This window comes from Carassius carassius, chromosome 18 (genome assembly GCF_963082965.1).
Source record: "Carassius carassius chromosome 18, fCarCar2.1, whole genome shotgun sequence".
Lineage (NCBI taxonomy): Eukaryota > Metazoa > Chordata > Actinopteri > Cypriniformes > Cyprinidae > Carassius > Carassius carassius.
The window spans coordinates 8,204,614-8,221,833 of record NC_081772.1 but is presented as its reverse complement, the minus strand read 5'-3'; the positions used below and the strand labels follow the sequence as shown (position 1 = coordinate 8,221,833).

General features: G+C 39.4%; 1 protein-coding gene and 2 long non-coding RNA genes across 9 annotated transcripts in view; 2 read left to right on the top strand and 1 right to left on the bottom strand.

The window, feature by feature from the left end:
* Positions 1-2,760, bottom strand: part of enah (ENAH actin regulator) — a 93,349-nt gene extending 90,589 nt beyond the window's left edge. For all 7 annotated transcript variants that reach the window (XM_059498437.1, XM_059498438.1, XM_059498442.1 and 4 more), the window contains exon 1: positions 2,446-2,760. Coding sequence is in view for 1 of the 7 variants with exons in the window: in XM_059498440.1 (XP_059354423.1) it covers positions 2,446-2,450 (5 nt within the window). In the remaining 6 variants the exon portion in view is untranslated. The remainder of the gene's footprint in view (positions 1-2,445) is intronic.
* A 1,017-nt stretch (positions 2,761-3,777) lies between these two features.
* LOC132091835 (uncharacterized) lies at positions 3,778-6,175 on the top strand. The gene is made up of 3 exons (XR_009422143.1): positions 3,778-4,004; positions 4,433-4,714; positions 5,773-6,175. It is a non-coding gene; the product is annotated as an uncharacterized LOC132091835 (long non-coding RNA).
* A 439-nt stretch (positions 6,176-6,614) lies between these two features.
* Positions 6,615-7,135, top strand: LOC132091834 (uncharacterized). The gene is made up of 2 exons (XR_009422142.1): positions 6,615-6,705; positions 6,753-7,135. It is a non-coding gene; the product is annotated as an uncharacterized LOC132091834 (long non-coding RNA).
* Positions 7,136-17,220: the final 10,085 nt, after the last annotated feature.

Here is a 17,220-nt window from a genome sequence, read left to right as displayed (position 1 = left end):
GAGTGTTAGGGGTAATTATAGTCATCTATTATTAACATTGCTTGCAAATGCTGTTACATGTTACCTGAATAATCATGTGAAAAAAAGTATGTACATGTTCCATTTGAGAGGCATTTCATGATAATCAAGAGGAAAACTGAATTTAGCAACACTGTTCAAATCGGTCTACGTTGCTTTACAAAATGTAATCTAAGCAAGTATGTTATAATGCAATACATTCTTTCTGTCACGGTGTATTAGGAATCACACAATGCAACACTGCATGTAACGAAATTCAGTCCATTAGCTACAACTTACAAGTAGCAAAATGATGTCAGTCCAAACCTGTTTTTGTACAACCCAGGCATAGATATTCATTGACATTATTAATTTGCTTTAAAGAAAAGTACAAATCAGCAGTAATCCACTATGATTAAATGCATTCTTGATCGCTTTTGCTTTATCTAAATTCCTCTAGAAACAAAGTGGGGCCTGTGGTAAGCGAGGAGTGCAACAGAATGAGTCACTGACGTCAAGGATAAAGAACCTTCACAGAGAGCTCTGTATCTAAATGAGAGATGAAATGGAAAATATAATGGGTGACAGGGTGCAATAGAGAGATAGTGTGTCTACCTCATCTGCCCCCACCCCTATCTGTAACAAAGAGAGTAATTACATATGAAGAAAAGAAAGAGAAAAGTTTAAATGGCCCCTTCAATATAACTGTGCTCACATATTATGCTGTTCTGATTAGGCATGAATATTCTGAGGGGCTTGAGTCCTTTCTAATGGCAGATAGATACAGCAAGAGCATACTGATGAATTTACAGACACTTTCCCCTCTACAAAGCCTTGATTGGGCCTAAAGATCATAGCAGCCAGATTTAAATTGGCTTAAACAGTCTAAAAAGATACAAAAGTGCTCAAGAAAAAAGTTGATTTTGATCGACTTCAGGTGAAAACACATGACCCACATTATTCAAGTCCATTCAGCCAGGCTCTCTGCAACTTGAAAGGTACTTTCATGATCTATGAACCAAAGAGCAGTGTTACTGACCTGGCCTTCCTGGAATTTTGGAAATCTTAAGTAAGTTTAGTAAGTTACTAACCTCATATTCACACCAGTCACAAGTTCAGACACACTACTCATTATTCTCTGCCACTTTTTCTACATTCAAGTCACCTAATAAATAACACAAACTGAAGTATGGAAATAACACTTTTTATCAGAATTGAAGGAGTTATAGGAGTATTGGACAAATTAAAAAGCTATAATTTATAAAAACTAAATACATTTCATAAAGAAATGAAGCACTTTTTTAAGATCACAAGAAACAAATGTAGTCAAGTGTGTCCACATTTTTGACTGGTACAGCAGGAAAAAAAACTGTTAGAAAACAAAATCCAAGTCGAGCAATCGACTTGATTCTCAGAAAGGTTGCAGACACGTAATAAACCTATGGTCGTGTCACACAGTTAAAAGCTGGACACTTCCCAACTTGCTCGTGATGAGTAAAAGGGAACAGCCTGAAACTAAAATTCACAAACCACACCTGTTATGGCTAGCAAACATGAACATTAGCCTCTGCTCAATCACCCTCCACAAGAGGTGGTTTACTATGCAACACCACAATTTGTGGGAAGACAGGCCAGATAATACAGAAGAGATTAATCTAAACCTAAGGGGAAGGTTATGTCACATCATACACGTCTGCTTTCAGGGCAGCTCATTTTTGCTGAAGGCTGCCAACAGCTTGCTCTTCCTTCATGTGTCTTCAGTGAGTGTGGGAGGAAATACTTAATTATTCTGATTACCAACGCAAGGTTTGAACATTTTAACACATGCTCTCACAAGATCACCAGACACTTGAAACTCACCAACAACACAATGTAGAACTGGCATCATCATATAAAATTAACCCAGTGTATCAAAGCACTGTTATGCTCATTGTCTTTATAACATAAACAGAAGTGTCAAAGTTTTGACACAAACTCAGCTAAACTTATATGGTGCATTCTAAACATCTCTCGAGTATTAGTGCATTGCTGCATAGCAACAACTGCCTATTTACATGATTGTTCAAACAGAAATGCACATGTGTATATGCATATGCATCTCTTTTTCTCACACCCCATATGAAGAAAAATCCAAGTATGAGCAGAGCTCAACCTGATTTTACTAACTGGCCAATTTAGCTGTTAATTTTAACAATACTATAAATTCCAAAACCAATGCGAGGACAATCTATATCATAAATGGAATGCATTTAAGACAAATGTTTGTTTATGAATTATTTATAGGCAGTGCGCAAATAGAAACGCGTACAAAATGTTCAGCTCTTTCTTTTTATTTCTCTTTCTCTTTCTCTCTCTCTCTCTCTCTCTCTCTCTCTATATATATATATATATATATATATATCAATCTTAAATACCTGTGGGTTGAGATCAAACTAGATTTTTTCTTACCTCATGGTGATTTCCACGCTGTATGTTCGTTGTTATATAATTTCAGAGTTGACAAAGTTCGCACTTGATTACAAAAGATATGAATGAAACGCCGCAGGAACAGAGTATGTATCCCGCAAAATAAAATAAAAAATAATAATAAAAATGAAAGTAAATAACAAAAAAAAGAACTTGGTCTACATGATCTACCGCATTGCACCGCTTATGTGGATGCTGCAGCACAAAAAAAATGTAAGTGAGAACGCAATTTTCTGTTTGGTCTTGCAAGCGCCTGATCTTCTAATAGCAGCAACGTGCCGCTGGAATCCCCTTCCACAGCCAGCCACAGCAGAGACGCAGCGTTTTACTGGGCTACGTCAACACGCAAGAGACGTACAGGCCACGCCCCTATATGGTAGTTCGTCAGTATTTAGTATTTTTCCTTTTACTGTCTATGGTATTTAGACGCCACATACAATTTTAGACAGATTTGTAATATTTGTATAACACACAAATTATTTTTAAGTAAAACGGAAATTAATGAATAAATTTACTAGGGCTTGTAATTTAATTAATTTAATAATTAATTTTATTTAATTATGGAGAAAAATAACGCGTTAAAATTATTAATGCATTTGACGCGTTAATGATTTCATTTCTTAGTCTACGTTCAGTTTCATTTCTTAATCTACGTTTTAAACTAATTTGGTGAACCATTTGGTGCGTTGAACCACTGGCCATATAATAGTCGTGTTGGCTTTGATGTGGTTGCATAGACCGATCGGTGTATGACATTAAAGTACCGCGAGAGCGATTCAAAAGCACAAGGAGTCGTCTGCTCTCTAAGATCTTGCGGTACTTTGTCACACACAGATCGGTCTGATGGTGATGATCCGCTTCAAGTCCAACAAGCCTAATGATTCAATGAAACATTCATAAAGAACCATTTACTTCACTCCTGAATGAATCAGCCATTTGAACGAACCATCTACTGGCAGTTTTAGTTTATTATTTAGAGTATCATTTCATTGAAGAAATAATTTCATATTTTCATAGTAATAGTAATTAAGAAAATAAATCATTAAAGTTATAGTTCACCAAAAATTTAAATTCTGTCATCATTTACTCACATGGTCCAAAAGAGTAGAATAGCGCATTTGATAATATTCATTCAAGCTTTATCAGCATGTTAAGATGCTTGACAAGCGTATATGTCATCTGGCAATGATCTGCTGTAACATGTTCATAAAAAGAACCAATGGTGTTCGAACCGTGTGACTTGAGCAGGGTATGTCTATGGGTTAAACCCCCACGTCTCAATTAGCTAGATCAACTATCATTAGGTGTGTTCGAGATCGGCTGCGGCTGGATGCAACCGATCGGCGAGAGTAGCCGCGTGCAGGTGGGGAGGAGCTGCAAAATGGAGATATGAAGCCGGACACGTTGTGGCTCCCGTAGTTTGCTGCAATTACGTCAGTCATGGCAGATCACGTGGCGTTTGCTTACTTGATCGCAGACGAGCTGGAAGCAATAGAAAATCCATTATTTTTGCAATACATTGAGCACGATGAGCAACGAAGGTGAGTAAAGGTTAAATGTAAAAAGTATATTTTTAAACAAATTATAGACACATTATCAATTTAGCTTTAAAGTTACTAGACCTATACCTAGAATCGGAAAATTATATGTTGAATAAAAATACTGTATCGAAAGTCTAAAGCCTTTGCAATGATGTAATGGGTGTTTTTTGTAATCAATAGCTCTTGTTGCTTGCCTTTTAACAATAATTGTTATTATTTTGGTTTAATTAGAGAGAATGACTCATTCTGACAAATAAATAATTGAGTTTTACTCAAATTTTAACACTTCTGTATAGACTAATTATTTAATTAAAATCCCTATTCAACATAAAACACTGATAATAAATGTTTGAGTAATGTTACATGTGTGTTCAGGTAGGCTACATGTACTGTATATAGTGAGTACAATTCCTCTTGTTCTTATATAGAATGATTCCAAAAATAGACAATTTTGTGGAGGATGTTGTCCCTCTCTACAGTCTCTCAGAATTTAGAAGTCATTTCAGGCTTTCCAGAGAACAAGTGGAGGTTTATACTGGACTGTTTAATATAAAATTCATTGAACTATTACAAGTGTTAGCATGTTGTCTTGATTACCTATTTTTCTACCTTTGCAAGATGTCATCACTACCCTTGGTCCTGTGTATATGAATTTACAACAGACCAAACTGCCACTCACAAACCGTGTTCTTGCCTGCCTTTGGACATTGGTGAATCAGGAGTCATATCGTGGGGTGGCAGATAGATTTAACATGTCAAAATCCACTCTTGCCAAGCATCTCCATGAGTTTTGTTACAATATTAACACATACATGGCCCACCACATATCCTGGCCCAGAGGTCAAAGGCTGGAGATGTCAAAGTTAGGGTTTGACACAGCAGGTTTCCCCAACACTGTATGTGCAGTAGATGGGTGTCACATTCCTATAATGAGACCCCACTGTGATAATCCCCTAGCATACATGAATAGGAAAAGTTTTAGGATAGGTTTTTTGTCAGTCAGCAGCGTTTCTGTCACAGTGTGGGTCACCCTGGGAGTTGACAATGCCAGATCATTTTGCTTCAGAGATGTTTGTCGTGTTCTTGAAGATCCTCATTCACTTGTTCCACAGGGAATGCACATAATTGGGGATTCTGCCTACCCTTTGTTGCCTCAACTTATGAGGCCTCATAGAGACAATGGCCACTTGTCTGCTAGGCAAAGATATTTTAACAGAAAGCTCAATGCAGCTCATTGAGCATGCATTTGGCATTCTAAAATCTAAGTTTAGGAGGGTCCATTACCTGCAAATAAGAAGCATTTCTAATATCAGCTCAGCAGTCACAGCCTGCTGCATTTTGCATAATCTTTGTTTAGAGCCCAGTGATCAAGTTGTTGTGGTAAGTGATGGTGTTGATGAACCATACCCCCATCAACCCCACAACACTAATGCATATCATTATAGAAACCAGATTGTGGCCAGATCTAACTTGTATGTGTATACTTATACATACAAAACAAAAGATGAAAAGTAAATATTTGAATGTTCAGAAATATTCAAAAAAAATGATAAAACAAACAGATTTTGTGTTGAAATAAAGAAATTTGTTTTATTGAACAAAATTAGTTTGTCATTCGAAATTGTTATTTGGGGAGGGGGCCATAGGACATTTTGGGGAAAGGTGTAAATCAAAAGAGATAACATCCTTAGATTATAATTTTATTGGGGTTCATGTGGGTTCTGTAATAGATGCATAATTTGCTCTTGTCTTTTCCCCATTTTTTTAGCTCCTCCACAATTGTTCCCAAGCTGGTCACCATCTTTTTTTCGAAGGACCTTCTCTGCCTCTCCTTAAGTCGCCGCCATCTCTCCAGATCTGGCCTTACCAGAGACTCAAGCACAGCAGTCCTTCTCTCTGCATGCTCTTCATAAGCGTCCAGGAATTGTAAGGGTTGTGGTCGTCTTTGCCTTCTTGTGATGTTTGCATTTTGTATGGTAGCAGTTGCTAGCTGTTCATACATACTAGCACCTACCGGCTGGTCTTGAAGAGAAGACGTTGTGGGCCTGCTTGTGGAAGAGGTCTCTTCCAAACCCAGAGGTGTGGAGTGAATGGTGCCAGGTGGTGCAGTACCGATCCCCGATGACCCAAATAACTCATCCATTAGCTGGTGGGGGTGGATGTAAAATGAAAAGGACCAATGTTTCACTCTTGTAACAAATGACAATGTTATTTCAGAAACAAAGTAAAGCAGTCTTCAACTTACTGTATAGTACTCCCAGGTGATCTTCCCTTTCCCAGTTGCACGGCGCCTGTCTTTCACTCTCTTAATAGTTGTTAACATGTTTGCTAGTTTTTTTCGAATTCTCACTTGACAAGTTGTAGCCCTTTAGTGAGAATAGGTTTTGTTTTTTGTTTTTTTTATTGAATGCCATTTTGTTCCGAAAATAAAGGTGCTGATGAGTTTTTGTAAGGTCCTGTAGAAATAGTGTCATTTCTTTAAAATGGATGGGATAAGGAGAGAAATAGATCAACAAAGAAAATTATGTAGTTTAACAACAGTATTGCCATTTATCTTCCTTACAGTATTTGATGCAATACCTTGATTCATGCCTGTCTGACTGGAAGAAAGGGGATGAAGGTTGAATGGATGCTGAAGGGTTTCCACACACTGCACCAGGTTGCAGAGTGGAAGGTGGTGGGTCCTTGACAGTGGAGACAAGTAGTACAGGGGGCCTAGTGGTAGTAATGGGGCACTGGCTGGTGGAGGGGGTACAGGGGGCCTAGTGGGAGTAATGGGACACTGGCTGGTGGATGGTGGAGGTGGTACAGGGGGCCTAGTGGTAGTAATGGGGCACTGGCTGGTGGATGGTGGTTTCACAAAACTGAGGTTTAGGGGTGCCGGCGACCTAGTGGGACATGGAATAGGAGGTTGGAGAAGCTTTGCAGCACAAGCTGGGCCACTGAAGAGAGCTGTTTGGAGAGAAGATTGTAGATGTGGTCAGTGTCACTCAAGAATTATTTCCTGTATATTCTTGTTCATTAAGCAAATGTGTACCTTTTGTTGTTTCAACCACTGATACTTTCTCCATGACAGATGAAAGGAACATTTGATCTGGGGGAATAAATGATAAATAAAACACTTACACAAATCATTGGTGACTTGTAATTATTTCACAGTCATGTGGTTTACTTACCATTTTGCATCCTTTCAGCGATGTCCTTGAAAACCGTTAGCATGACAACATTGCCTTTGCTGTCTAACACATTAATGGTTACATCGTCCATTTTGTTGTGTGTTACACAGGGTAATGCAGGTTCTTTATATATCCTAAGGAACCATGGGACCATAGCCAACACCTGTTCCATTCATTATTACTTATAGTTAGCAACAATTGCAATTACCATTTCAAGTCCACTTTCAGTTTTGGCTCAACATTTGTATCAGTGATTTCCATTATTTTCATGATTTAGTGATTAAGTAACTCTATGTATTAATGGTATTAACACGCGTTTAAGATGTGTGTATAAGTGGTGTTTTGGAAGGGTGTCTTCCAAAACAAGATAACATATTGGATATATACTTTAGCAGTATGACATGGGTGTTTCTGCTAATACAAAATGATAAAAGTAACCTATAAAAATATTCCCTGGTGGGTATGTGTTTTTTAAGAAGGTTTCAGCAACAAGATTTACAGTACCCTCCAGCTGAGCTCTTTTTAACATTTTAAACATAACACCATTGATTTTCATATACAGAAAAGTAAAATTCTGTTGGATTTATATTGTGATTTAGACCAACTATTTGAAAGTGAACAGAATGTTGTCAAGTTAAGTTGAAGTTACAGCAAGTTGTTAGCAGTTTGCTAACCACATGTAGGTGAAGTATAAACACAGCAAAATAAACTAGAGAATATGAAGAAACCAAACAAATGGAGGAACATAATGTATCATTTGTATAGGAGCATACATTTATGACCACATTAGATTGTATGTTTTTAAGATTAACATTTTAGTCATTAAAAATGCTCATTTGAATAGGTTATGCTGCTGAATACTGTAAAAGGTCTGTATAAAAAAGAAAGTCATGCAAAATAAACACACAAACTATATTAACAATAAAGTAAATACAGTAAAACAATATTTAATAAATATGATTTATAAGATGAAGACGACATAAAAACGTAATGAACTGTTTTAAAAGTCCATATGAGAATTTCTGAAACTGAAGTCGTCGCAATAAACTTGAAACGCACGTCATCGGTGTCATCAGTGAATCCAGCCAATCGTGGATCAGTTGTGTCATCATCAGAATCTGTGCAGCCGCTCTTCAGAAGCTGTGCTGGCTGAGTTCTCCGGCTGATGAGGGCTCTTGAGACACAACGCGTGACAGGGCGGATCAGCGGATGCTAATCGATCGCAGAGCTGTAGATCAGCGTACACACGTGTTGCTTCCTCTCGTGGAGTCACAAAGAATTGCCCTCGACGGGAGAAGAAACCGGTAACACGGCAGATAGTTTGTCTTGGTTTGTGGCGTATGGGGACGAAGGTTTTAAGCGGATTGCAATAATCTACAATAATTAAGTCATTGCTCCTGCAATGCAGGACAAGGATGAAGGTGGGGGAGGATGGGATCAAAATAGTAAGGGAAAGAACAGGAAAAAGAGAAATAAAACTAGTGATTCACAAGAGTCAGATGGAGGGAGAGATCAGCAGGTAAAGATAATGAGAAGAAGCAGTATCCAGTTGGAAGAGTATAAAGTGATTTTTAAGTTGAAGGAGGGGCAGTCTGGGTTTAGTTCTCTCAACCCAATTAGGCTTGCTGGGGCCTTGAAGGAAGAGCTGGGTGATATCTTGAATGCAAGAATTTTGGCTGATGGGAAACTGCTTGTATTTTGCAAGTCTGTGGCTCAGATGAATAAAGCTGTTTCACTGGATGCGATAGGGAAGAGGCGAGTGGAAGGATTTATTCCAGGGAGCAAGGCGGGATTGAAAGGGGTGATTTATGGGGTTTCTCTGGAGGTTTCCATGGTTGAGTTGATAAAGGGTATAGAGGGGGCTAGGATTGATGAGGCTACACGAATTAAAGTTTTTCGTGATGGAGCTAAGCGGGAATCATTAACTGTGGTGTTATCTTTTCAGGAAAGAGCCCTGCCAGAACGAGTGTTCCTAGGGTGTTTGTCATTTAAAGTGCATCCATATAGAAGGCCACCTTTGAGGTGCTTTAAATGTCAGAGGTATGGACATATTGCGGCTGCTTGTAGAGGAGATCGAAGATGTGGAAAATGTGGAGGTGAGCATGAGTTTTCTGAGTGTAAGGAGAAGGTGGTAAAGTGTGGTTCATGTGGTGGAGGGCACATAGCTGGAAATCGTGAATGTGAACAATATAAGCTTGCTATGAGGGAGCAGCAGTTTAGGGAGATTAACAAAGGGGTGTCTTATGCTGAGGCTGTTAAAAAGATTGCAATATGTAGTAAGGTGAGTGATTCAAGGTAGAGTTGTGACGTTCGCGAACGAACCGATTCTTTTGAACGGCTCATAAACATGAACGATGGGAGCCGAGTCGCGGCTGGAGGGGAGCCGTTCTTTCTGTCATTCTTTTTTCCTATGCATGTTTCACACAGATGCACACAAAATAAGCTCCTCCGCGAGACAGAACAGTTAGGGGGAGGGGCGCACCCAGCGCAGGCCAACCCTTTATAGCGTGATGATATTAGTTATTAGTTGTGCACGCATCCTTCACGTGACTACTCCAGTGGAAAAAAAACCTGCATGCCTCTGTCATTGGGTAGGAGCGTTGAAAAAAAGCTGTTTTGCACAGACATTCATTGCAGCCCACTTTGTTATTGTTCATTGACTTGAAGTAGCTGATGTCCTATTTGCAAAGTTTACAGTAGTAGTAGTATGTAGACATTTCCATTTTATTTATTCTAATTTTATCTACTTTAAATATTTTTTGTTTTCTATCAAAATGTTCTTGTGTGATAACAATGTTCTTGTGTGGAAGTGTTTGTAGTAAAAGCTGTTTTGCACAGAAATTCATTGCAGCTGGCTTTGTTTTTGATGTTTATTCGTGAGTAGGTATTGTATGAATAACATAAGTCAACGTAGCTTTACACACACACACTTTGTACTAAAGGTAAATCCAAAATAGTGATGTCACTGTCTAAGCAGAGGGATTTGTGCAACTCTATGGAATATAGTCCACACATGACAAATGAGGTAATAATCAATATTTCAGAATAATTCAAACTCAGATATTGGTGTGTGATATCTGAGTTTTAATTATTTGACTACAAATCTCACCTCATCATTCCTCCCAGTGATTATTTCCAGGATAAACTGAGATGCCTCCAAACTGGCTTCTTAAAACTGACTAAATATTTAAAAGAGCCAAAAGAGCCGTTCTTTTGAACGGCTCTTTGAAAGGAACGGATCGCGAAGATCCGGATCCCCTCAAAGAGCCATAAATCCCATCACTAATTCAAGGAGAAGAGAAAAGGAATGCCCTCCGTCGGTAGCTTGTGTAACAGAAGATTCAGTGGTGGTGAGTAAGATGAAATTCCTGGCTTTCATTGTGGATGTGATGTGTGACATGAAGCAGACTAAGAATAATTCAGACGTTGTTAGAAGTGTGATGAAGGCTGCGGAGAGGAGTCGTGGGGTTGTAGAGGTCGAGCCAGCTGCCCTCTATAGATATGTGTTTTCAAGAGACCAAAGGGGTAACAATAATGGAGGTCAAATGGAAGATGATGACGATGGTGAAATTGATAGTTAGTATATTAATGTTTTGTATCCTGCAGTGGAATTCCAGGAGTTTGATAGCTAATGGACAGGAATTAAATTAATGGACAGTTTGTGGATGGTTTAAAAAATAAACCGCAGTTAATATGTATTCAGGAGACATGGTTAAAACCATCTTTAGATTTCGTGATGCCAGGTTTTATTTGTTTACGTAAAGACAGAAATTCCACTGGAGGGGGTTGTGCAATATTTGTTAAAAAAGGTGTTCAATATAAGCAAGTTAATATAACCTCAGGGCTTGAATGTTTAGCAATTGAGGTATGGAGTACAGCAGGTAGGTTTTCATTGGTGAATTTTAATGATTTTAATGCTCACAATCCTATTTGGGGCAGCAGAATCAGAGATGGAAATGGGGTTTTAATAGAAGATTTTATAGATAAAAACAATTTGGTGGTATTAAATGATGGAAGACTGACTAAGATGCAGGTGAATAGTGGGAGTTTGTCATGTATTGACTTAACATTTGCATCAGGTGAACTTGCTAGGTGTGGGAAGTGGTATCCTATGGATCTTAACACATTAGGGAGTGATCATTTCCCTATTTTTAGTGAATTTGGCAGTGCTTTGCAGGTGGAGAAGGAGATAGTGGAGAGAGGGTTTAATTTTCTAAAAGCAGATTGGGATAAATTTAGAGATCAGTTGGTAGGACGTTTAGGAGATGTAAATAGCCAAGTTAGTACTGATGAATGGAGTATTTCCTTTTGTGGAGTTGTGAGGAAAGCAGCAGGAAAAGCCATTAGAATGAAGGGAGAGAGGAAAGAGAGGAAATCAGTGCCATGGTGAAATCAGGCTTGTGATGAGGCTGTGCGGGTTAGAAATAGAGCTTATAGGCAGCTTCGCAGATGTCCTGTTGAGAGCCTTGTTGTTGAATATAAGCAATGGCGAGCTGAGGCTAGGAAGGTTATAAAGTGTGTGAAGAGAGAGAGTTGGCAGAAGTTCTGTGGCACTCTTGGTTCTGAGACTACTGTTAAACAGGGTTGGAAAATGATTCACCGTATGGTGGGAATTAATAGAGGTTTTTCTATTCCTGTTTTGGTAGAAGTGGTTAGTAACAAGGATAAGGCTGATCTGTTGGTTAGGAGTTTCCAGCAAGTGCACAGTGATAAGAATGTTGGTAGTGATGGTTTGATTAGGAGGGAGCTAATGCTTAAGCAGGAAGGGTATAAACTTAACAAAAATAATGACAATAGTGATGTAATTAATTTGTTCTTTTCTTTACATGAATTAAGAAGGGCAATAAGATGAGGGAGGCACATTACTCCTGGGATAGATGAATTGGGATATGAGATCTTTCAGCATATGGATGACTTTGCATTGGAGGAGGTATTGGCATTGATTAATACTGTGTGGGAGGAAGGATCAATTCCAGCTGAATGGAAACATGCAGTGATTGTGCTGATTTTAAAACCCGGTAAGGAAGCTGAAAGCCCTGGATCATATAGACCAATTGCCCTTACAGCTGTTATCTGTAAGATTATGGAAAGGATGGTTACTGATAGGTTGGTATATAGATTAGAAAAGGAAGGTTTTTTCTCTACATATCAGAATGGTTTCAGACTTGGTCGTGGTACTATGGATTCAATTTTAGTGTTGGATGATGATATCAAGAAAGCCCTTGTAAATAAAGAGGTGGTGGTAGGTGTGTTTTTTGACATCGAGAAGGCATATGATATGCTGTGGAAAGAAGGAGTTATCATTAAGCTGTATGATGCAGGGATTCGGGGTAGAATGATTAATTGTATTAAGGACTTTCTGAGGTTACAGTGTATTCAGGTAAGAGTAGTTGGGAGTTTTTCTGAATCTGTGTTTGTAGATAATGGGACTCCGCAGGGTATTGTAATCAGTCCAGTCCTGTTCAATATAATGGTTAATAATATGTTTGATGAGGTAGGAAGTGGATTTCAGCGATCTTTGTTTGCAGATGATGGAGCATTGTGGAAAAGAGGCCGTATTACTGGGTATTTATTTAAACAAATGCAGTGTGCTTTGAATAAGGTGCAGGCTTGGAGTGATAAGTGGGGCTTTAGGCTATCATTGACAAAAACAAAGTATATGGTTTTTAACAGGAAGAGGAATATAGAAAGTCTAGGTCTTAAGTTGTATGGGGAATCTCTTGAAAGAGTTGGGGTCTTCAAGTTTCTTGGGGTCTGGGTAGATGAAAAGCTAACGTATAAAGAACATGTAAGTAGAATGGTGAGTAAATGTGGAAAAGTTATTAATATTTTGAGGTGTTTGGTGGGATGCTCTTGGGGTGCAGACAGGAATCTTATGCTGATGATTTATAAAGCTATGATAAGATCAGTTTTTGATTATTGATGTCTTGCATATGGATCAGCAGCTAGGTCCACACTTAGTAAGTTGGATGTGGTACAATCTAGGGCTTTGAGGATATGTACTGGGGCATTCCGGACAAAGCCGATTCTGTCGCTGCTGGTGGAAGCAGGGGAAGTTCCGCTGAGGCTGCGACGTGCAAAATTGGCATTAAATTATTTCGTTAAAATTAAAAGCTTTGGGTCAGCTCTTCCTTCATTTTCTTTGTTAACATAGTGTTGGGAGTTTAGGAAGGGTGAGAGTAGACTTAATAGATTTAGTGTTTTACATTCTGTTAAGACATATGCAGAGGAGCTTAAGCTTAATGAAAGGAAAATGGTGCCTTCTGTCTATTGGCCATCTATCCCTCATTGGTTATTGCCTGAGGCTGATGTAGATATATCTATTAAAAAGTTAGTAAAGGAAGGAAGTGTAGGAAATGTTGCTTACTATGTACAGGGGCATCCTAGGAATTTGTGGAATAGCTACATAGATATTTATACAGATGGATCTAGAGACCCTGAGAGTAAAAAAGTGGGCTTTGGTTTATATGTTCCGTATTTCCATGTTAGACAGTGTCATAGATTGCCTGATGGTCTTTCAATCTTTACGGCTGAACTTGTAGCAATCATATGGGCTCTGAGGTGGGTGGAAGAAGGTGGGGTGGAGAAAGCCATCATTTGTTCTGACTCGCTATCTGGCTTGATGGCGATAGGGGGAGAAAGAGGAGGGGCTATTTTAGATTTAGTCAGGGAGATCTTAACAAGTGTTTATAGATTAGAGAGGCGGGGGCGTAGTGTGGGTTTCTTGTGGGTTCCAGCACATGTGGGGGTTGAGGGGAATGAGGCTGCTGATGAGGCTGCTAGGGCAAGTTTAGTTAGGGGACATGTGGAGGTGGAGGTGCCATTTGATAGACTGGAGTGCCACAGCATCATTAATGAAAGACTTACACAACAATGGCAGCACGAGTGGAGTAAAGACATTAGCGGGAGAAAGTTCTATGACATAAAACCATTAGTCAACCCTGGGAATTTAATTATCCTGCCTCGGATGGATCAGATTAAGTTGGCCCGACTAAGACTGGGTCATTGTGGATTGGCAAGTGGGCTGTTTCTGGTGGGAAAGCACATGGACGGCAAGTGTCAAGCCTGTGGAGTACAGGCTACTCTCGAATCGCTCTCGCAGTACTTTGATGGCACACGTCACAGTCACGTGGCATCAGCGCTGTATCAAGTCCATAGACAGTAAAAGAAATGTACACAGCAACCCCATTGGAACTCAGTTGAGACAAGTGAAGCCCATTTTTAGCGATTTTTAGCACTTCCGTTTCTGACGCGCAGACTCAAACTAAACTTGATGACGTCAGCAACCTGTCTGACAGATGTAAATCTTCTAGTAGCTGTGCGTGCAAACTGCCATCGTTAATCTTGCAGAGATGGCGAGCTTGAGCGGGGAGTTCTTTGGCGTGAGTGAGCAGGAATAAGTATTCTGATTAATTATTTTGTATAGTATTTTAAAATGTAACACCAGGGCTTGTATCTATGGGCTTCTCTCTTGACGTCTCCCCGATTGTCTGCGAGCTTCTCCTCCTGTCTCTACGGTAATTTCTCTACTGTGCGACAGAGAGTCGAGTGGTTATGATGCAATCGTTAGCCTATTTTTACAAAAACTGTTTCTACGGGGCCATAATGTAACATAGAAGGTAATGGAGCCCTTTATACATTGTTGTGTATCTTTAGAAATAAATAATGGACAAATGGAGTCTTTAAACGCCTCAGATGTAAAGTTATTCGCTATCAAAGTGACGCCAAAATAAATGGGAGTCAATGGGATGCTAACGCAAGTGAAGTTCTGCCAAAAGATGGCGGCACGTGGCTGACTTCAACTTCCGGTCAACTTCCTTTCCGCCTGGTTTGCACGCACAGCTACTAGAAGATTTACATCTGTCAGACAGGTTGCTGACGTCATCAAGCTTAGTTTGAGTCTGCGCGTCAGAAACGTAAGTGCTTAAAATCGCTAAAAATGGGCTTCACTTGTCTCAATTGAGTTCCAACATTTTGAAGGCTTTGCAGCCTGAAATGAAGATGAACACCAAAAAATTTTTATCCAGTTGTATTTACTCATAATAACATCCAAGTGAAAATCAAAAAAACAAAAATAATGTTAGAAAAATGTTAGAAGACTCAGTGGCACACAAAGAAATTTGACTTTCAACTGTAATCATCAGTGGTCATTTTGATTAGCTCAGCATGAAAAGAGCTTTCCTGGAGCATTTCAATTGGTAGTGCAACTGAAGCAAACAATCAATTATGGGTGGCAAGGCACTTTTTTCAAAAGATCTCCAAGATAATGTTGTGGAAAAGCACAAGCCGGCTTAAAAAAATCAAAGGTTTTATCAATGCCTAAAAGCACAGAGAAGTCTATTATTAAGAAGTGGAAAGTTTTTGGTACAACACAGACCCTCCCTGGATCAGGACATTACTCCAAACTGGATGAAAGTGCCAGAGAGTTGACCAAGAGTTGCAGGAATTTATGACAAAGAGTGGTCATTGTGTGCATGAGACAATATCACAAATTCTCCTTAAATGTGGCTTGTCTGTGAGGGTTGCAAGGGAAAAAAGACACTCCTCAAGAAAGGCCACATGCAGTCATGACTGAGCTTTGCTAAAACACATCTTGAAGAATCTGAGGCAGATGAGACTAAAATTGAATTATTTGGCCTCAACACTAAACGACATGTCTGGCGGAAATCCAATACAGCTCACTATCCAAATAGAGTAAATCTTATCGTGATTAAACCAGAAAAAATTTAAGTAAACCCCCAATCACTCACACCCAAAGCAGTTATTGTAAATGAAATTATCACATATAATAGTTTTGATGTATTCTGCTTGACTGAAACCTGGCTAAAACCAAATGATTATATTGGTCTAAATGAGTCTACTCCACCAAACTACTGTTATAAGCATGAGCCCCGTCAGACTGGTCGTGGCGGAGGTGTTGCAACAATATATAGTGATATTCTCAGTGTTACCCACAAAACAGAATACAGGTTTAACTCATTCGAAATACTTCTGCTTAATGTTACACTGTCAGATATGCAAAAGAAATCTAATGTATCTCTTGCTCTGGCTACTGTGTATAGACCACCAGGGCCGTATATAGAATTCTTAAAATAATTTGTAGATTTCCTCTCAGACCTTATGGTTACAGTTGATAAAGCGCTAATCATGGGAGATTTTAATATTCACATTGATAATACAAATGATGCATTAGGACTTGCGTTTACTGACCTTGGCCCACTGATTGGGAAACTCCTCTCTTTTGTTCTGCTTGAGCTCACCGGCTTCAGTCTTGGATTCAGTGAGAGCTGAGGAACAAATCACTTTCAGCAGAAACCGTGAACTAAGAGTCATCAAAGCTTTCGGACGCAGCTGCAGCGATCTTCTGAGGAGAGGGGAGCAGTTCACATTTTCACAAGTTCATCAAACAACCGCAGTATAGAAGTTTCATCAAGCACGGTGAGTAATGGCTTCTCCTATCGTTGTTTCTTGCACCTCTTGCCACATGTATAGTTTATCTATCTCTGTCGCTGATGAGGGATTCACATGTGATAAATGCAGGGAAATAGTTAGGCTGACAGAGAAGATTTCAGAATTAGAGACACGCATCCAAACTTTAATTGAGGACAGTAAGAATGTTAGGGCTCTAGATACGGCTTTGGATGCGTCTAGCTCAGGGATTCCTGTACATTGTTCGGTTCCGGAAACAGAGCCCTTGCAGCAGGGCAACTGGGTGACGGTGAGGCAGCGTAGTCGTGGGTCAAAACACCGCTCTTCTGTTCCGATTAAAACATTAAACAGGTTCTCCCCACTCAGTGATGCACCCACTGAGAAACCTGATGAAAGTGCTCTAGTTATTGGTGATTCTATTGTACGGAACGTGAATATAGAGACACCAGCCACCATAGTCAAATGTTTACCGGGAGCCAGAGCGCCTGACATCTTGGCAAATTTAAAAGTGCTGGCTAATGCTAAACGTAAATACAGTAAGATTGTTATTCATGCCGGTGCTAATGATGTTCGACTTCGCCAGTCGGAGATCACTAAAAATAACATTAAAG